The sequence below is a fragment of the Zalophus californianus genome, chromosome 12 (genome assembly GCF_009762305.2).
Source record: "Zalophus californianus isolate mZalCal1 chromosome 12, mZalCal1.pri.v2, whole genome shotgun sequence".
Lineage (NCBI taxonomy): Eukaryota > Metazoa > Chordata > Mammalia > Carnivora > Otariidae > Zalophus > Zalophus californianus.
Window position 1 is genome coordinate 21,177,132 of NC_045606.1, and position 22,364 is coordinate 21,199,495.

A 22,364-nucleotide genomic window follows, 5' to 3' on the forward strand; every position below is an offset into this window, starting at 1 on the left:
ATTCATCAGTCTATGGCCACTTGGGTGATTTCCACCTGTTGGCTATTATGAATAATGTTGCTATGAACAGGGAGTACAAATACCTCTTCAAGATCCTCACTTCCAACTTTTCTGAGCACATATATATATATATATATATATATGTCTACAAGTAGAATTTGCCAGGCTGTGAATCTCTATAGTCTGAAATTTCATTATTGCTAAACTGCCCATAGAGGCTGTAATAATTTATGTTCCCAGGAACAATAAATGAATGTGACTTTACTCATACCAGCACCGTGTGCTATCGAACTTTTTGAACTTTGTCACTCTGATGGGAGGAAAATGTATCTCATCACAGTTTTCATTTACATTTACCTTAACATGCATGGAGTGGAGCTTTGTTTCATTTGTTTAAGACTGTTTTAAAAATACAGTATATTAACAGAGAATGTCATGTATAGGAAGGCAAACAGATCAGGAGACAGTTGCCATTGAAATGATAGTTTATTACTCTCACAGTTCCTAAGAAAAGGGGGCATGCCATGCCATGATGGGCAACATGGGTAAGCACTGGAACAGTCAGGAGGCCGAGGGAGAGGGAGGAACTGGGCAAGAGAGCCTTTATTGTGATTTTCTTGGGAAGGGATGGGTGAAGCCGGGTAGGCAGGCTTGGGATTGGTTAGTAGGAATAAGTTCAGTGAGCTCTGGGGCATGGGGGCTGTCCCTAGTGACCTGGTACTAGGCTCTGGGGTGATTAGGGCAAGTGTATAGTGGCCTGAAGATGAAAGCCTAATAAGACACTTAAGAGTGTGGACTCTGGATTGGCTGGTTTGCATCTAAGAAGTGGACCTCCAGCAGGAGGACTCCTTTCAAAGTGGGCGAGAGGGACAAGGAGGAAGGCTGGAGGCCAAGGCAAAGTGACTCCGACATATGATCAGGTGGTCTAGAATAAGCTGGCCAGCATAGGCACACAGAGCAGACATTAAAGCCTCAACTCTATGGAAGCGAGGAGCATGGTTAATACAAAGACCCATTTGTAACTTCTTTTTTTGTGATTTCTGTTCACATCTTTTTTTCCATTTTTCTATTGTGTAGTTTTTTCCTTATAGATTCATAGAAACTCTTTATACATGTAGAACGTCAGCCTTTGTGTATAATATGCATTGCAAAAGTCTCTCAGTTTGTTGGATTTCTTGTGTGTTTGCTTAAGGTGGTTTTTCTTGATGTGGAAATTTGTTTTTTATTGTGCTTTTCTTTTACAGCTTCAGATTCTGTGTCATACTTTAAGAAGACCTTTGTTACTCTGAGATCATAAGTGTGTTTCCTGTATTTTCTCCCAGTACATTCACAGTTTGAGTCATCATATTGTGACCTTTGTTACATCCAGCATTTATGTTGACATAAGGGCAAACAGAAAGAAGATGCCGGCAGCAAGCTTAGAACCTAATGCCAAGTCCAATATCTTCTGAGGCAAAAGTTCTTTACATTATTCTCAGCCCATCCATACCCAACAGAGGCAAACAGGTACACCAGGGTGCATCCAAGATATGAAATAAGGGAGTGCAAGAATTACCTGACATCAAACCTCAGATTAAAAAGATAGAGGCTTTGCTGTCTGAAAAGACAACATCTAAGAATGGACAGGCTCAAAATATCTTAAATCTTTTTTAAAGATTTTATTTATTTATTTGACAGAGAGAGAACGACAGCGAGAGAGGGAACACAAGCAGGGGGAGTGGGAGAGGGAGAAGCAGGCTTCCCGCGGAGCAGGGAGCCCAATGCGGGGCTCGATCCCAGGACTCTGGGATCACGACCTGAGCTGAAGGCAGATGCTTAATGACTGAGCCACCCAGGCGCCCCTATCTTAAATCTTAATGGCTTGGAAAGAAAATCTCTGATCTGCCTGGGTGGGGGGAATGGTGCAGGTAAAATGGGTCTTAGTTCTAGCTCTTCATGTACTGGCCGCACAACCCTGAGCCAGAAATTCCAGTTCTCTGAATCTCATTTTACACTAAGAGTACACTTCTCAGCTTATTATCCTTCAAGGGTACCTCAGTGTCTACCATGGTGGTTTTTACCCTGTTTTTAAATTGCTTCTATCACTTTTTTCCAGTGGGAATCTTATAGGCAAGCACAGTAGGTAAAACAGATTTAGATGTGGTGGGTGCAGAGGGGAAGGATGCAGAGGGGAAGGTCCCCTGTGCGCTCCCCTTCACATCTCCTGTCACCCCCAGCACCATGGGGAAACCCCATGCTCTGTACAGATAGTTTGTGAACCGAATAAAACTGAGCTATCTCCCACCTTAAAATCCATCCCAGCACAGCCAAAAGGAAACACAGAACTGACTCCGGAAAGCCTTGGAAAGCAATTTGATTATCCTGAAGTTTCCTTCAGGAACAGAGGAGGGAGTTCTACAGCGCATCATGCAACGCAACTTCCGAAAATTCCTTGTCGCAGCAGATACCTCTCCCACATGCCTCTTAGCCCCTCTTTAAAAACTCCTCCAGAAACTGTTTTCCCACCCCCACACCCCCATATCTCTGCTCATCTTCTCCTTGACATCTTGACCATTTCATTATTTTGTAAAATGGTCTTCCGAGTTCCTTCCAATTTTCCTTCCCACCCAGTATCCCACCATCACCTCAGACCCAGACACAGAACTGAGCAATCAGTAGGTAGCAGGGAAGATAGTAGATACTTAGATTTGAATTTTTCCTTCCCTTAGATTTTCTTGCCCAAGATCGTCACCTCTTTGACCTTACAGGCAAATCCCTTTACAGTCTCCACTCTTCCTCTCTTCTTTTTGCTACTGACCCCAGCCACAGACCCCATGCTCTGGCCAAATTCGACCCATTATTGTTTTCTGAATGAGCTCCAGATTTTCCAACCCACTGACACCTTTGCTCCTCCTGAGCCCAGCCCAGAAGTGCTCTCCTTCACATTTCCTTGCTTCGGTATTCTGCTCATCTTGCAAGGACCGCTCAGAGCCTGCCTTTTTCTTGAAGCATCCCACTTCCCGACCAAGTGAGATCACTGTTGCTGCTGTTGTGTTTCCTGCATAGTGCTTGTACCTTATGCCACTTACTCTTTTCCGTCCTGTTTTTTAAACTTAACTATAGTAGCTTTAGGAACTTTGAAAGCAGGAAGCCTATGCTATTCGTCTTGATATTCCCTGCAAACTCTTGGTTAGCTTACCATCGTGTGTGTAGCCATGCCATTTTCAAAAGAATGCATGTGCATAGTAATTAGTAAAGCCTTCCGCCAAAAAAAATCACACTACTGAATCACCATTTTACAAAGCGAACTTAAAGAGGAGAAATTTCTTCTGAGTTTCTGAATGGATTTAACCACATCAAGTCCACCTAAAACGTCAGATTTAAATGTCTGAAGTTAGAAATTTCACACCAAATTAGAATCATCATGCATCTATTCTAGTTTTATTTTTGCTGGCTGAGACCCCCAAGGAAAATGCAATAGGGAGGCAATGATTTTCAAGTATTTTTTTGGAAACAAAACCTCTTCTTTAAGTGAAACTTAAGGTGGATCCCCAAGATATAAAATGAAAGCACAACTATTCTAGGCGAACTCTGTTTCATGCATCACACATTCTGCTGGTTTCTTCCTACCCGGCTTCCTTTGGCATTCATGAAATACGTCTGCCGAACCTCAGGGACACAGCTTGAGAAGCTCTGCTCTAGTAGTTCAGCATGTGAAACCCAAACTCCATGTTCATCATACAAACACCAGTCTTCCTGTCCATCTTGCATAGCTACTCATGGTATCAGAGCCTCTCCAGATTTGTAATCGTTGACTTGATCAGATAAAGACAACATTTTTACCCGAATATAAGACAGAAATAAAAAGTCACCATCACTAAAACCATTCATTTGTGATATTTACATTTTTAAAGAATCATTTTACATAATAAATGAAATTAAGAACTTTGGCATTTACATGAGAAATCTTCTGGCTACCACAAAGAGATGGAAAAATATTCCATGCTCGTGGATTGGAAGAATAAACATTGTGAAAGTGTCTATGCTGCCCAGAGCAATCTACACTTTCAATGCATTCCCTATCAAAATACCATCAACTTTTTTCACAGACCTGGAACAAACAAAACTAAAATTTGTATGGAATCAGAAAAGACCCCAAATCACCAGGGGATTGTTGAAAAAGAAAACCAAAGCTGAGGGCATCACAATGCCTGACTTCAAGCTCTATTACAAAGCTGTGATCATCAAGACAGCATGGTATTGGCACAAAAACAGACACATAGACCAATGGAACAGAATAGAGAGCCCAGAAATGGACCCTCAACTCTATGGTCAACTAATCTTCGACAAATGAGGAAAGAATGTCCAGTGGAAAAAAGACCGTCTCTTCAATAAATGATGCTGGGAAAATTGGACAGCAACATGCAGAAGAATGAAACTGGACCACTTTCTTATACCGTACATGAAGATAAACTCAAAATTGATGAAAGGCCTAAATGTGAGACAGGAATCCATCAAAATCCTAGAGGAGAACATAGGCAGTAACCTCTTCAACATTGGCCACAGTGACCTCTTTCAAGACATGTCTCTAAAGGCAAGGGAAACAAGCAAAAATGAACTTTTGGGACTTCATCAAGATATATGGCTTCCAAGGAACTTACAAAGTGCTTTGTACTTAAGCAGAATGTTTTCACTGTAACCATGGAAGTAAAATAGTGTTTGGAGAGATAGAATACTTGTTTGGCCTTCTCTGTCAAAGTTGTTATAAATTCTGACTTAGCTTCAGGAAGAAAATAATTTTTAACTACTAGGTTAAGTAGGATCATTAACACACTTGAAAATGTATTAATTTTTAAAATATCTCCTGTCAGCAGAATATTATGTAATTGTTTTAGAAGATACAAAAAAATTTGCCTCACCTTAAATTGAGATTTAACTGGAATCATTTTCCACTTAAAAAATTCACACAGAAAGCCAGAGCAGGGTAATACTGAGATTTACTTTTTTTTTAAGATTTTATTTATTTATTTGTCAGAGAGAGAGCACAAGCAGGGGGTATGGCAGGCAGAGGAAGAAGCAGGCTCCCCTCTGAGCAGGGAACCTGATGTGGGGCTCCATCCCAGGACCCTGGGATCAGGACCTGAGCCAAAGGCAGATACTTAACTGAGTCACCCAGATGTCCCCTGAGATTTACTTCTGTGTGTACTTTACCTTGGAATCACCATAGGTAATTTGTCACGGAAAATTAGCCCATTTCATGAGAAATATATGAGAAAGCCAGAAAAGCTGAAAAGGGGTAATTGTCCACACATGATAAACAGTTTGCAGGGAACAGAGGTTTGTTTGTTGTTTGTTTGTTTTTCAGGGAAGACTTTAGTGAGTGTAAAACATTACCTCCCTATTGCAGCATTAATCACAGCAGAGAGAACATTGGAAATGCCCCGAGAAAAGTGTCCAGCACACGACTGGCACTCAGCAAGTAACAGCTACTTATCATTATTAGTATTCAGAAGCAACAATCTAGAAACAAAAACTAAAACAGGTTACTTAATTAACTAAAAAAAAAAATGTGATACTATCATTACTGGATGGGAAATAAATGTAAACAAGTAGTTTTGTGGACCCTTCTTTGACAAACTTTCACAACATTAGCACAAGCTATTTGTTTCCTGCAGAGGATGAGAAAACCAATTTCCAGAGACAGAAACTGAACAAGTTTTCAGATTCTGAATGGTCCCAGATAAGATGAACCTTTGCATGAGGTCTTTTGTAATAGAGAAACAATTCATCTCCAATAGTGTCATCCTTAATTACTTAAGAAAGCCTTGAATGCTAGAGATTAAACTCAAATTTTGACAGTTTATATAGTTATTATTTGGAAAAAATCATATCCAAAATACTTTGATAAGCATATAGCATCATGCTATACATACAGTAGGCAAATGATACATATTTCTATTAAAATAATAAATACAAATGTAATATCAGTTATCTTAAGAGGCTAAGGCTAAATATAAGGCTATTTGTTTATAAACATGATTTTTAGGAGGGAATTTCAAAAGAAGAGTTTTTATCCTCAGAGGCATAGTGTAGGTTTCCTTCTGAAAATCACTAATAAAATAATACAGATCTTTTTGCGGTTCCTTGTGATGTCTAGGAAGATGTTGATTATGAATTAGCTAGATTATGGTTTTAATTTTGGTTTACCCCTGGGACTTTAGGTGAGCAAAAGTGCGGAGGCAGAATTAAATATGGACATGGGGACAGTAGGCTGCTGAACTGACAGAGAAGTTGTCAAGGAGTAGAAGGACCCATGCTAGGGGATTGTGGAGAAGAGAGGCAGTAAAGAAGGGACATTTCAAGGAGTAACAGCCACATTAGGAGCATAGAATTTGTTATAGGGGATTTAAAGAAAACTATCTGAAGTTCTTTTATGGCAGTCTATTTTAAATGGCATCGTACAAAATAAGCTAGCTATTGGCCCATGGTAATTTTGTTGTATTGATTTTTGACTCTATGAGATGCATATCTATTTTATTTGAATGGGCAGGTTTCCTTGTGTATTGTAGCATGTGTTACAGATAGCATACATAAGCCTGCAAGTGTATCATACATGTACTTCTGTGTGTTTATGTGTGTGTATATACACCACAGGGGGAACCTACCCATATACAGAGGACGATACTCCTTTCCAGCTAGACCCAACATTAAGTGGAAATTGCCAGTCAGATTCATTTATAGCTATTCTAGTGTATTTTCTAGCTATTTTCACTTTGAAAGCTATTAGAAATACAAGATTTCGGTTATTGCTAACCGGGATAAGTTTTGGAAAATGTTTTTGAAAGAAACAAGTTTTAATATCATTGTCTCTAAAAATAAAGAGTAAAACCAGTCTCTGGCTAACTAAAGGTTTATAATCATAGCAAACTAGTACCCTAATGATTTAAAATGACTATACCTGATTATTCAAACTTGGGCATTACACGGTTAACAAAGAACATTTTTCGGTCTATGACCTAGTTCATATTCATATTTCTTTTGCTATAGACACACACACATACATAAACACACCAAATCCAGGGCGCCTGGGGGGCTTAGTCGGTTAAGCGTCTGACTCTTGGTTTTGGCTCAGGTTGTGATCTCAGGGTCGTGAGATCAAGCCCCATGTTGGGCTCCACGCTGGGCTTGGAGCCTGCTTAAGAGTCTCCCTCCTTCTACTCCTTGAGGGAATTTCAAAACAAGAGTTTATATCCTCAGAGGCATAGTGTAGGTTTCCTTCTGAAAATCACTAATAAAATAATACAGATCTTTTTGCGGTTCCTTGTGATATCTAGGAAGATGCTGATCATGAATTAGCTACATCATGGTTTTAATTTTGGTTTACCCCCTGAGACTTTAGGTGAGCAAAAGTGCAGAGGCAGAATTAAATATGGACATGGGGACAGTAAGCTGCTGAACTGACAGAGAAGTTCTCTCTGCCCCTCCCCAGTTCACATGCATGCTCTCTCTGTCTCTAATAAATAAGTAAATCTCTAAAACAACAACAACACACAGTATCCTACACGACAACACTCCAAACTCACACGGCACTGCCTCCCAGAAGATGCAGTATCTGAGGCTTCCATAGATCATTGCCTCCTCCCTTCACAGTGAAGTGACTAAGTCACAAGCAGTGACTTCTGGAATACCATGTCTAGACTGCCATAACTGCTTTTAAGACATCTAGTAACTCATCAAAATAGTGGTGCTGGCAGAAGCAAAGAAAAGCACATCTAAGTCTAGAATATCCTAGAGAAAGCTGCTGCAGTGGGAATAAATCCCCTTTTGCTCTGTAAGGCAGCATCTGTGTGACCTCTGAAATGACAGTTCCAGGGTGGATGGGCTGCAACTGTGCTGGTTATTCCTTATTTCCAACTCATCTTCCCTGGAAGGCTTTGCTCGATGGACACTTATTTACTAGGTTATCTCATCTAGGCCCATAGATGCATGACCGTCTATTCTAGTATTCCTGAATATAGAAATGTATTTCTTTCCTTTTTTAAAAAAAATTTATTTATTTGTTTGAGAGGAAGAGAGAGAGAGGGCACAAGCCAGAGGGAGAAGTGATGTGGGGCTCAATCCCAGGACCCCGGGATCATGACCTGAGCCAAAGGCAGACCCCTAACCGACTGAGCCACCCAGGCGCCCCTAGAAAGGTATTTCTGAACCCTAGATGTCTTCTCTGAACATCATGCTAATATCCAAATGCCATCCACTTGGATGTATTATCAATATCTGAACTTCGAATGTTCAAAACTGCTGGCCACCACCGCCTCACCCCAGCCCTGCTACACTTTCCGGACAGGTTGCCCCTGCAGCCTTCTCCACCTCAGTGAACAGCAGCTCCATCCCTCCCAGTTGCTCAGGCCAAAATCCTGTCCTTGGGATACCTCTGACCTTTTCACCATCCACCCCCATCTTTGATCAGCAAAGTTTGTCCGCTTTACCTTAAGGATCCACTTCACTGCAAGCACCGTGGTGCACATCTCTCTCCAAGATCATTGCAAACACTGTCAGACTAGTCTTCAGGCTTCAATCACGTCTCCCAGCAGTGTATTCTCCACTAAACAAGAGTGATCCTTTTAAAACGGGTTGAGATTATGTACCTCTTCTGATCAAAACCCTTAGGGCTTTTACCTACTCAGGGTAAAAGGCAGAATTCTTACCATGACTTAGAAGGTCTAGATGGTCTGGCAGTCGCCACCCCACCCCTTACTTAACCCCAACCCCCCAAGTTCTCTCTGGTCTCATCTCCTAAACCCCCTCCACCCTAGACCATCTGTTTTTCCTACACTGGCCTCCTTGCTGACCCTAAAACATGCAAAGCACCTTTGCACCTGATGCTCCCTCTGCCTGGGTATCTTCTCGCAGCTATCCGCCTGAATCGTTCTCTCGTATCTTTAAGACTGTTCAAAGGCCACCTCCTCAGGGAGGTCTCCCCAGACTGCCTATGTAAAGTAGCATCCTTCCTGTCATACTCCTCATCTCCTTTGCCCCATTGAATTTTTTATGGCATTTCTTACAGATTGTTATTCATTTCCTCTGATAAGACACAAAGTTCCTCTGCAACTTTTCAGACAAGAGTAAATATATAAATATTATTTTACAAACAGTAATATTTAAGGTTTCCACGTTGCAGAATAGGGTTTTTGGTAACTGATCTATCTCTGGCTTTCTTGAAGACTGTCTGGCACATAGTATACACTCAATAAATACTTTTTGAGTGAATTACACCTGAATCCACTCCAACATTTCTATCTCCGTAAGTCCTTTAGTTCCAAGCCATTTCTGGCTTCTTAATTTTGGTTACCATGAGCTGCTGTCGAAACTAGGTTTGTGTCAACTAATCAAACTATTAGAACCGAATACATCTGCTCAAGCTAGCCCATTGAATCCAGAACCTCTGGTAAATATACCCATATCAGTGGATTCAGTCACATCTGAAAGTCTGTTTTTTCTTCCTTAGTCAAGCAACCTCAAAATCTGTCTCCACATGTCTTCCCCAGCTTTCTACTGATAAAAATTAGCAAATTTGTGTAAAGGCTTCTCCTCCAATTTGACTTCATAATTGACATGAGAGCATGCCCTGGTTACCGGTCTGGAGAGGCCAAGGAGTGGGATGAAGGAGCCTAAGGGACAATTAAGATCTCTCTCTCTCAGAAAAGAAAGCAACACTGTCTTCCAGCAGGATGAGCCTTCTCAATGTGGGGGAGGGAGGGGCCACTTCAAGGAGCAAAGGAGGCTCAGTCACATTTGGGAGTTCAGGGGACTGAGTTCTCCAAAGTAAACCCAATTTTCCTCATTTCTAGTCTCACTTCCAACTCCTCCCAGTCAATAAACAAAAGAAACCTGGCACAGATATGATTCAGTAGACATTGCATTTTGGCAAGACCCAGAATGAAATGAGTTTGGATTCAGCCATCTCTGCCTGTTACCTCTGGGGAGAGGGAGGAGATTGGAACTGAAGGTGGTTTGCAAAGGGTAATTAGTCTAATTGCAATGTTTTTAAATTAAAGCATTCATGGATTTTGTATGATTAAAATTAATTTCAAAATTACAATACGGTATAAGAAGTATGAAAAAAAAATCTTTTTTCTTTAGGAACACAGTCAGATAGACCAATCACTGCTCTGGTACTGCCACACCCCTCTGCATGACATGTATCCAGAGGCATGTTCCCAGAACTCCTTCTAAAAGCTTGCCAGTGTATGTACCCAATCCATAGCATATCTGATCCTCTCTTGCCATTTCCTCCTGGCTTCAACCCCTTCTCACCTGTATTCACAATCTCCCAAATCCTCCGATTTGACGGTATCTGCTTCTTCCCCAGTTATAACTCTAGCTTCTTCACACTACAGCTCTTTATCTATGGTAACATACTCATGAACCATTTTGAAGAACAACACTGTCTCAAATTGGCTCTACAGCCTAGCCAAAGAGATTGATTTCAAGGTAGAACCCTCGTTGAATAACGTAATGTATAATAAGGAATATATAGGATGGTATAGGACCCAAGAAGAGAGGTACCAACCCCCTCCTAATGTTATCAGAACAGATTGCCCAAAAGAGATAACTATTTAGGATGATGATGATGATGATGATGATGATGATTATACACACACACACACACACACACACACACACACACACGTTCTAGGTATTTCATATATGTTATCTCATTTAATCTTCTCAATAACTCTATCAGGCAGATTCTTTTTCCACCCCCAGGCAGATTCTACTGTTATCCATTTTGTAACTGAAAGAACCAAGGGACAGTGAGATTAAGTGACTTTGCTTGTGATCACACTGCTTACAAAGGGTGGAGCTGAAATTCAAATCTAGCAAGACCAGCTCCTGAGTCCCTGCTCTGATTCATGAGTGATAAGACAAATCTCAGCAGGGGTTGAGGATGGCATTCTATCTAGACCAAGGGAACACTATACACAAAATAGCGAAAAACTCAGAGAACATGGGGATTGTTTGAGAACAACAAGGAATTCAGTATGGCAGGAGTATGTGTGGTGGCAGAAAAGGATAGTGAAAGGGGTGGCAGAGACCAATCCATGAAGGGGCTTATTTGCTGGATTTTTATACAATAGGAAATGAGGGGTTGCTGGAATAATACAATCAGAATTGTATTTCTGAATAGTCCCTCTGACAGTGAAATGGAGGGTGTTTTGGAACAGATTGAAACTGGGGGCATGGGTTACTCTGAGAAAGCATTTGCATTATCCAAAGGAGTTGATAGGGGCTGAGCCAAAGGAGCAACATTAATGATGGAAAAGGATGGAGCTGAATGCTGCAAAAGGAAACTGAAACTTTTGTATTTCCAATGTGTCAACAGTATTCTGGAGGGAAATAAGATAATGGTGTTCCTGTATTTGCCTCTGTCTTCCTGTTAACGAAATAGAACTCATTAAAATCTTTATGGAGTCAAAGGTAAAGCCTAATTAGGTAAACACTATGCAACTTTTCAGACAAGAGTAAATATATAAATATTATTTTACAAACAGTATTATTTAAGGTCTCCACATTGCAGAAATAGAGGTGAAGATTAAATCTTTTATTTTACAGGGTTGTTAAAGACATAAACCTATTTATACATAAAAGAAAATAAGAATTCTAAACAAAAGCTTATCATGACTTTATCTATCACTTTAACTTTTAAAAACTTTCCTTGAGCAGCCATTCAAAAATAAGGACCAACAAATTTTGTTACCAGGATATCTTTCATGCTTCATATATTTAAGCTCTTTATTTTACTGGACAGATGTGTCATTAGTTCATTTGAAACATTACTGCTTATAAGAAAAATGTGATCTTTCTTCTCAGCAATGAGTGAATTAGTTTCACTTGGAATTTCTAAGGACTAATTTTAGTCAACATTTTCAAAGAATGATAAAGCTTAGAAATAAAGTCTTAACTAAGATAAATATTAGCCTTTAAAATGGAACCAAGACTGAAATATTTGTTAATAATCAATCCACATTTATGAACATTAGCATATATTAGTGAATAGTTAAGGCAAAAGACTCCCAGATATAATCTGTTTCCATCAACATGTTAAAGATATCAAAGTATAAAATATATTTTTTATAAATGACATGAAATGATTTCAAAAAGAAATTTCTATGTCACAGAAATTTTTATTAGAAAAGTACCATAAAAGTATAATCGAAAATAAAATTTGATCCTTTGAAATAAGGTAGAAAGATAAAAGGACAAGCTTTTGAATATTTACATGGGTTAATGAATTATTTGCCAAATCTCCTGAAATGATACCTCGTTCCCATTAAGTCAGTGGACACTCACTATATGAGCTCTTTTTCTTTAGAACTGTTATTTCATGAAGAGTCCATTTTTTTTCTTTTTTTCATTGTGTGAGAAATAGAAGTTTGAGGGGATAAGATCCTGCCTGACGAGTCCATTTTTGATCACAGAAATTTACTGAAACCTACACATATATTAATAATTACATATAGTAAATGAAAATCCTCTTATCTGAAATAAATACACTGTATATCGAAATCTTCATAATCTTTTTTTAAAAGAAAAGAGAGAGAAATGAAGAGTAAATCGGTTACATTTACATCTATTAAACTATTGAGTAGATATGAATCCTTTGAAATCTATAATGATATTTTACATTTTGGTCATCATAATTCTATCTGCATTTCTCTTGCTTTAACATTTTAATAGTGTTCGTAATAACCTAATTTTTATCATGCGTACTGAGAACTTTGTATGTCATATATTTTTTAAAGAATATCTTGCTTCTTTTTGGTTAGATTTTTCTATAAAGGGCAATATTTGAAAAAGTTAATTTGTTACCTAAAGCAACTATCCTCCTTAATCATTTTCAAAGGAGTAAAGTTGCATCTTCATGAGTTTATTTTGAAAACTTGGTTACTGTAGTAGAAACAAACTAGAAATTAAAGATTAAATATATTTCTATGGCTCACATTATTTTATTCAAATTTTATTCTAGAGTATTTTTTTAAATGTTCAACAGAATACTACTGTTCTCTCTGAAATGATCCCTTTTTACAGTGATGAAATTTAACACACTACTTTTTATAATGTTTTAAAAATGATACCCACACTCCAGAATTAGTGAATTATAAAAGTGTCAGATATTTTAATTTGGTTAAAAAAATAAACACCTGTATTTAAAGCTTTAAAAAAAATAAGCAATACACCAGTTAGGATTGAAATACATAATATTTGAACTACTATATATTTCAAAATTCATACGTCCTATAAAACTTAGCTTTCTATGAAGTGAATCACTTAATGAAATTATTGCTTTGGATATAAATGCTTCGGCCTTCAGAGTATTCTAGTCTATAAATAAATGCTTTATTCCCCACCCACACCTATCCTTCCAAAAGAAAGCCTACTAGTAGTCACGCACAGTAGTGAGCAATCTTAAAAACTATAGTGCATACAGAGCAAAGGAAGCTAATTTTTATATTAAAGCAGTTTTCACCATGCAACACCTAAATAGTTATTAACTGTGAATTAATTACCTTGAAACCATGGTCTTTAAGGTTGAATTTTCTGAATGCTTTTAGGAGTGACATTATGCTATCACTTTTAAAATATTTTAAATGACAAATATGTTACATTTCACAAATAGTACCTGAACAGGTTTAATTCTATATATTTCCCTTCATCTGAGAACTAAAATGCTGTAGGGTCTTCCTGAACCAAAGTAAATGCCATAAATTGAGAAAGTTTATCTCAGAATGAGGATTAGGGTATTCAGAGACAAAGAAATATCCAATAACTGAGGACAGCCTGAAAAGAGTGATCTACCATTAACTGTATTTAAGTCACAATAAAAATTCAGATTACTTGTGTAAAAATCCAGCTTGCTAAATAAACAATGATTTCATAATTATAGTGAGTAATACAAGTAAATAGAAAACTTTTAATTATAGAAGTTAAGAAAATCATAAATCTACTTGTGTAATTCTCAATAATCCCACTTGCTTTGCAAGTATTCATTTGGATAACAGTGTAACAGCAACAAAGAACTCCTTTAAAATGTATATTTTTTCAGCTTTATTTCAAATGCTGTGTAGCATAAGAACCCACTGCTTAGAGATAAATTTTTAGTCACAGAAAAGGAGTATGAAACATATTCCAAAGTGCTAAAGGAATTAATTGCCCTATTAGGTAATGAATACTCAGAGGAATGAGCATTAGTGATTTATGGCTTAAAGTGCTTGGGTCTAATCATCATTTTGGCCTCTTTGAGGGAGGACTTGTAGCCACCAGGCTGTGCCTCACTTATCCCAGGCCAGGTGCCCCAGAAAATCCCATTACGGACACCTCTGTATTTTTGGTGATAATATTTGCCATTTAAGTTTGCAGAAAGGCATGCATCAAACCACCAGCCTGAACTGTAATAGAGCCCACAGTTCCCAGAGGGATATCGATCATTGTCCCTATCTGGGGTGGTGAAGAACTTCAGATCATGGTTGTAATGTTTACTGAAATGTAAGGCATCTCCAGCTGTGCCATTATAGTTACCGATGTGTAAACGGTATCTGAGAAACTCACTGGCCACATAAAACTGATCATACAAGGCATAGAGTTTGACACCGTTAAAGTCTTCAAGATCTATTCTTAGAATCATTTCCTTACTCTTGGTCAAAAGATGAATTTTATCGTTCCCCAGCCAAAATTCTCTTCTGAGGTTTCCAAAGCCTACTTTGTAGTCTCGCCACATTCTGGTGAAGTTGGTGCTTCCGTCGAGACGGGCTTGCAGCACTGTCCAGCCTCCCCCCATGGTCTCCATGTCACAGAAAACTTCGAAGCTACTATTTTTGGGATCTGGTGTAACTCTGTAGATCTCACTGCTTCTTTGGCCTATTGTGTAGTAGTCAGAGCAATCTTTATATATCAGATGTTGAACTGAAGGGGCAAGAAGAGAAAGGCATTGGATTCTGTTAATAAAAACTGTGCATCTTAAAAATTCTTTATATTTACAAAAGCAGTTTGATAATTCAGTCGAAGGTGTTAATGAAACCCTGCTCTGCAAAACTCACTTGAGCCTGTTTAGCAAATGTTTGTTAAGGCCTCAGAATAAGAACTTGGTGCTATAAAAGCAGACAAGGCTCTCCAACATGACTCTTGGTTGGTAATCATAGTGATAATGTTCACAACGAACAACAACGAGACCCCCATCAATAAAGTAGTTTTAGTAGTTTAGTTAATATTTAGTGAGTGCTACTTATGTGTTCTAGGCATTCTGCCAAAGACTTAACATTTTCACACTTACTCTGCACATTGACCTTATGATGTAGGTATTACTTCCAATCTGTAGGTGAGGATATTTAGGCTCAAAGAGAATCAGTGGCTTGCCCAAGTTCACAGAAGCATCAAGTGGCAGAGCCAGGACCCATACTGAGATCTGGCTGGCTGTAAAGGTTATTCTTGTAACTACTACATTCCTTGGTCCTAAAGGTCAGATGCTTCCAACTTCCCAGAACTGCATTCCACGTATACAGAAAAAGCACAAGTTTCTTTTTTTTTTTTTTTTTTAAATTCAAGGTATTGTTTTATTTGTTCCAATACGCACCATGCCTTCTCCCAAAGGGAGCATATCTTTTTTTCAAATGACAATTTGGCATGTATTAATATATCATTGAAAAAGCACAAGTTTCTATGTCCTTTCACCTCAAGGGGTTGATACCCTCCTCTCTCATAAAGTTTTATAGGATATATTCCAAATGATGTGTTAAAATTCTAACGTACAGAATTGATCATAAATTCACATTTGTTTTCCTTGCTTGACAACTAAATGAAGAAGATCGAGTAAAAAAAAAAGATTTTTAAAAATAATATACCAGTATTCTTATTCTGAATTTATTATCTGGAAAGTATTTAGCCAGTGTTTCATATGTTTGGTTTCTAGAAAGAAACAACAGGTGGTTATGTCCAGGGCAAGTATAATAATCAGTTAACATGGTTCTGTAGGAATCAAATACAGATATTTACTCTCAAATATTTCTTATAAAGATCTGGGCCAGATAAGGTAAATTTAATATGAGCTACTCAGAGGCACAAAAAATCTATTCATGTGTGTTTAGAACTCACAGTATTCCAATATGTCCCCCAAACTTTCAGTACAAAGATAGATGGTAGAAAATTGTGCATATCATTACAAGGTGCCATGCAGCATCAAATCTAATGTGTGCCCAGAGATGACACTAAGACGTGAGCCTCTGCCTTGCAGTGCAGGATACATTCAGATACAGCCTGCCAAAAGTATTAGCAACAGTGGTCCTTGAAAGCCCTCCCTACCTTCAGATCCCTGGCAGATCCCCTAGGGATGGAGCACGCATGAGGTGCTTGTTCCAAATGAATGTGACCTCTGTCCCAGGCATCATGTCCCTCCAACCTCACACTCATGGTAAGTGGAGGTCTTAATGCAGAGATGGCTTTCCAAAATGTAGCAAGACCATCAGGAGCAGTGTCCCAGGAACTCAGGTACAAAGGCAGCATTTGGAAGAACCAGTGCCACAGCTAGAAGTTTGTGGGCATCGTGGTAGTAGTTAAGTAGTTAAGAAGTAGTAGTTAAGTCTGTGGTCTTCTGGTATGCCAAAACTCTCCCCTTAAAATGTTTTTGGACCACTCGAAGCAAAAAGTTCTGCACACACATGAAGCCATATAGATGCTTTTATTCCATCTATAAAATCTCCTGTTTTCACTAGGTATTTGGGGTTACCAACTGTAGATAAGCAAAAATCTTTCAAAGATTCCTTGTGGCCACATGAGAAGGAGCAGTCAGCCAACCACAGGAAACTTGAGTCCCAATGAACAAAGCATAACTGGAAATATTGCCTTATCTCTATTGTTTTCAAACATTTCAGTGAAGAGGTAAGTTAAATGCACTGAAACATTAAGAACTAATATCTCTCTACTCCAGTTTTTGTGTAGCTCTGGCATTAGCAAATAAGCTCCTTGAAATTGGAAGTGCTTTCACAGGATACAGAACTAATTATGATTTTTGTAATTAAGTCTTATATAATTTCTGTGGCCACATTTGCAAAGATATTAGCTTTTCCTCTACTACCTTGATGACTAAAAGGCTTACTTATTTCCTCTGTCATGTATTTAACTTATTTGGTCAGGTTAATGTTTACTATCTAGTTGTATAATAGTCATGAACAACTGGTAAGAATACATTGTACATACCTGGACGTGACTGTATTTGTTCTTGAATGGGACACTTAGACGAACACTTGCCATCCAAACTATTGACAACTGAAGTTAGATTTGCCACTTTGCTATCAACATAATTTTCTATGTTGTTCATATTTACAAGATTGAGCTTCTCCAGGCGACCCTGAAGCAGGTCGATCTCCTCCTTTGCATTCTTTAGGTCAGAGGACAGCTTGTTCACCTCACTCTCTAATTCTCGAACTCTGTTGTCATCGGCTTCTCCCTGGGATCCCGGGCTAGGTGACAGCAGTCCATTTCTGCCTGGGTCCCGGCTGTCGTCAGCTTGCAATTTGCAGTCCTGGCAAGATTTCTTCAGGCTATTTACCATTTCCTTGAGGTTCTGGACTTCCTTGAACACCTCCTCGATCCTGCCAAACTGCCTGGGGAGCTGAATCGTCAACGGGGGCAGGCTCACCTGGTAGGGGCATTGGCCGCCCTCGTCGCATTTCCCTCTGCTTTCTAGTCGCACCGGGCAGGCATCCCTGGCCGTTTCATCTTTAATTTCCTCCGTTTCATTGTTTGCCACAACCAACAAGCTGTAAGCAGCAAGGACAGCCGAGCTCAGCCAGCACAAGCTGGCTGGCTTCATGTTGGTGGCAGCGCTCACCCCAGGAGGGAGCGTGCAGGGCCGGCGCCGTTTCAAGAGCCGCAGCTGCCTGCCTGAGTCAGGCGTTCTGTTCTGTGTTCTCAGAAAAGGGCGGGAGCGCTTGCATCACCACTTTCAGAAACACAGAGGAAGAGGAGCCTGTACTCTTTACACGCCGCTTGCCAAGACCTGGTATTGATTCTCAGAAGAATATGCATCAGAATTACCGTAGTTGATTGGATGCGCATATCCTCACGTTTCACTTTTATCATTTAGTTTCTAAAGCACACAGACACACACAAATCTTGGATTTCACAATAATTACCCTCGAAATCAATTGTACTTCATGCCATCGGGGGAAACAAGCTTTTAAAGATAAAAACTAATGTGCTAGTTATCCAGAAGGAAGAACAGAAAGTTTACAAAAATGGAAATGGTCTTTTTTTTTTTTTTTCCTTTTTAGAATGGGGTCTGAGGATTCTGTAAAGTTTTCATGTTGGACTTTCAGGTGAAAACTTAAGCACTTGAAATTTGGAAATAGGCCAAGAAGTGCAGCTTTCTGACTCATGCCATGCACTTTTGTTTCATCTATTTGAAAAAGGGAAGAAAACTGGTAGAGAGAAAGGGGTTGATTTCCATTCCTCTGGCCCTAGCACAGTGCAGAGCAAATGTCTGTATGACAAAAACACATTTAAAAGTACGTCATTGCCTTTCGCCAAAACCAGCAGCCTTCTCCTTCGCCTTCACCATTTTTGTGATTGTGAAGTCGGTCGCGTCCTACAGTTGCCCACGACTGCATCTTTGAACTTCCCCGGCTCTGTTCTGAGTCCCCTCCTGTTCCCAGCATCTTCGCCTTCCCTTCCCACCGGCAACCCCGTGTCCGCGCTCTCTGCCTCCCACGGTGGGTCCCTCTGCCACTAGCTCGTCTCTGCCTTGCCCAAACACATGTCAGCACTCATGCCTTTTCAAACTTTTCTTGGTTTAAACCTTTTTGCGCCGTTTTCAACCTTTTCTCCTCAAAAGCTGAGGGGCCGGAAGGCAGAACAGCTTCAACTGGAGAAACAACCTACTTTTAATTTGTTTTGCATCTTGGCATCTCATATCAGGTTTTTTATTTTAAAGAGGATTTTTTCTGGCTTTAAAAATAATATCAAAATAATTGATATAGATAAAAACCCAAATTCTTTATTGTATTACTCAAGGTACTCTATAATCTGTCTCCTATTTATTTCTTTAAATTGATGTCTTGTGACTTTTCCATATACCCCCTTCATTCCAACCAGGTACCCTATTCACCCTAACTCTTCATGTTCTCTAAATGTGTCAGGCTCGCTCTACACTTTGACAATTGTATTTTTTCCTGAATACTTGGAAGAACTGGCTTCCACCCCTGGATCTACCTCTTATTGGCAGTATAGATCATTACCTTTACTGAGCCTTGGTTCCTATAGCTGTGAAGGGGGTATCTGGCTATTCTTCCCTCATACGAGAATGATAATTATAAAAACTTTTGAGTGAAGTGTGTACCAAATGTGGTGTTATAAGTGTAACATTCTTTCTCAACAAGTTTATCAAACACATTCTGCACACGTTATGCCTCATTTTCCTCCATCTTCTTCCAGCTTTTTAAAAAATGAAGTTTGTTTTCTCTTCATTCCATTCAGTGCAAACCAATTTAGACAAACTCTTTTAACTTTTTGACTAAAAATATCTAATTAACCTTTTAATTTCATTTTCTCTCCTCACTTGCTTTTAAGCTGTGACACTCTCCTGTTTTGAGGGGAGAAATAGATGAATGAATAGATCATTTTAAAAGAAAGAGAATGATGATAATATAGGTAATACATAAAAATACTTTATAAAGTAAAAATATATAGGAATAATATTTAGTTTAAGGTACATTACTAAATGCCCTTAAGTGGCTAGGGTACAATCTATGTATTTAGCCAGTTATTTATTAAGGACCTTCTATATATATTGAGCACTATGATAGATCATTTCTAAAATGCATGCCATGGCCTCATTCATTCATTCATTTATTCATTCATCCACCATCCCTCCATCCCTCCTTCCATCATATATTAACTGAGCATCCTTTACATGCAAGACACTATTCAGGCACTAGGCTACACTAGTGAACAAATCAAACAAAAATCCCTGTTTCCTCCTTAGGCAGGGCTGTTGAGGACCTTGTATTTTCTTCACTCTGGACTTTGAAGTAAATCATAAGCACATTTAAAAGTTTCTGAATCTAACAAAAGTGCAGCTTTTGTTTCATCTCTTTGAATCAAGGATTTGCTTTTCCAAGCACTACTGCTGAGTCTTGGACCTTGCACCCCCACCTAGCCAAGGGCCAGTGGTATGGTTCCACCTAAAAAGCGTGGATGTGCTATAGGAACTGGCTCCTGTCCCTTGAGGATCCATAGAAAATTCCCCAAATAAGGGTAGAGAACTGCTTTGTTAGTTCTCAATGACACTGGCAGGTGATCCTCTGGGTTCTTTTGTTTGTTTTTTGTTTGTTTCTGGGTTCTTAATTTAAAAAATCACTGGTCACTTCCTGCAGGCAGGCCTTAAGTGACTACAACATGAAAGAGGTTCAACCTGACTAATGAGTTTATAACCAGAGAGGGGCCAGAGAGGGTGTGCTACAATTATTCGAGAAGCTTTCACCAATACTATGTCACTACATCCTCCCATCTCTACAGTTACCATGTGCACTTGCAGATGAGCAAAGAAAGGGCTCAAAGCATTAAATACTTACCTGTTTTACAGGTTTTTTAAAAAAAGATTTTATTTATCTGACAGAGAGAGACACAGCGAGAGAGGGAACACAAGCAGGGGGAGTGGGAGAGGGAGAAGCAGGCTTCCCACTGAGTGGGGAGTGGATGTGGGGCTCGATCCCAGGACCCTGGGATCATGACCTGAGCAGAAGGCAGATGCTTAACGACTGAGCCACCCAGGCGCCCCTGTTTTATAGTCTTTAAGAGACAGAGTTGGAATTTGAACCTGGATCTGACTTCAAAGTTCATGTCTTTTCTCCCATGCCACACTGCCACGTAGGGAGAAAGATAACACTGGAGAGGTATATTCGTACCATGTTGTGGAGAACCTGGTGCTTAATCACTGCTTAGATCAATGGGGAGCCACTGAAGGTTTTTGAGCAAGGGAATAATATAATCAGTTAAGCACTTTAAAGAAATTAATCTATCAATGAAATTCTCGAGGCCCTGGAAAGGGAAAGATCAGGCAAGGAGAGCAGTGTAGAGGCCGTTTAGATAGTCCAAGTTTTTGTTTCCCAGAGTGTGTTTCCTGGAACATGAGTAGCTAGATGCTGATGAATAGAGTTTCAGGACAAGCGGATCTGAGAAATATCAGTCATATGCTAAAGTGTGTTATGGCTGGCCAAGAGGAAAGTGATGGTTGCTGCATTTTTCAAATGTTAGTTAGCAGTAGGAACCTTCCCCCGCCAGCCCAGGACCATTTTTAGGAATGGATCTTCTACTAGAAACCAATAGGAAATGGGAGTCCTAGGTGAGAGGTACTAGTGTGATGGCAGGAGGGGTGGTAAAGTGTTTGCAGACATTATTACCAAGGAGTGACAGGAGCCATGAGATCTGATCACTGATCAGAAATGGAGGGAAATGGAGAACTATGAAATATGACCCTGGTTGACGTTAAGTAATGTGGCAATGAGAGTAAGGAGTGAGCCACAGGTTGGGAAGAGTGTAGAAGTATCAGTTCTGAATACACTGACAAGCCGTTAAATAGGAGTATCTACCGAACAGTTGGACATCTAGAAATGAAATCCTCAGGATACGTGTGGACATCAACTTGAAACCACAGGACCCAAGAGGATGGCCAAAGAAACAGGACAAGGACCAGAAGAGTGCAGTGTCGTGAAGACTAGGAGAGAAGGTTTCAAGCAGGCAGCTGTCAGATAATCACAAATTTGAAGAGCTTTTTGTCCTCAACGCCTGTGGAATTCCCATCATCTGACCTTCACGTTTTCCCTCCTCCCTTTTGCTGGAAAGTCTTTCTGGATTTTCTCATTTCCAGTCTGCCCAGACTTGAGTATCATCCTCTGACTCTTCATGGCAGCGTCAGAATCTTCCCTTCTTCCCCACATCTGCCTTCAACCCAGAGCTGACACGTTATGCCCATTTACAGATTTGTTTTTCAGATCTAAACAAATTATTTAGCACCAACATCTGGTGGAATTTCCATAAGCCACGTGTGAAAATTAATTGTATCAGTCTATAGTCACAACATATTCAGACTTCTTTATTGTTTTCTTATTCAAAGTATATTCAAGGGAGGATCTGCATTTACTGTATCTGGGTCAGATTTCAAAAGTAAACTTCCATTTCCTCTAATGCCATTTTTTTTAAAGGAAACACTTTATGTCTCTATTTGTACCAAAGGAAGTCAATATGACAATCATTTATAGCATTGAGATATTTTCACTGATTGTACATGTATTAACATATTTTAGTTTCTGATTTATTAGATTCCAGAGCATTTGATT

General features: G+C 39.3%; 2 protein-coding genes across 4 annotated transcripts in view; one reads left to right on the plus strand and one right to left on the minus strand.

Moving 5' to 3' along the window:
• CCDC146 (coiled-coil domain containing 146) overlaps window positions 1–22,364 on the plus strand; it is a 124,382-nt gene that overhangs the window by 29,958 nt on the left and 72,060 nt on the right. The gene's annotated exons all lie outside the window — the stretch shown is intronic.
• Window positions 11,561–17,945, minus strand: FGL2 (fibrinogen like 2). Its single transcript, XM_027573882.2, has 2 exons — window positions 17,227–17,945; window positions 11,561–14,940 (listed from the first exon to the last, which is right to left on the minus strand). Exons 1-2 carry the CDS (start codon window positions 17,840–17,842, stop codon window positions 14,234–14,236), a joined length of 1,323 nt encoding a protein of 440 aa, XP_027429683.1. The 5' UTR covers window positions 17,843–17,945; the 3' UTR covers window positions 11,561–14,233.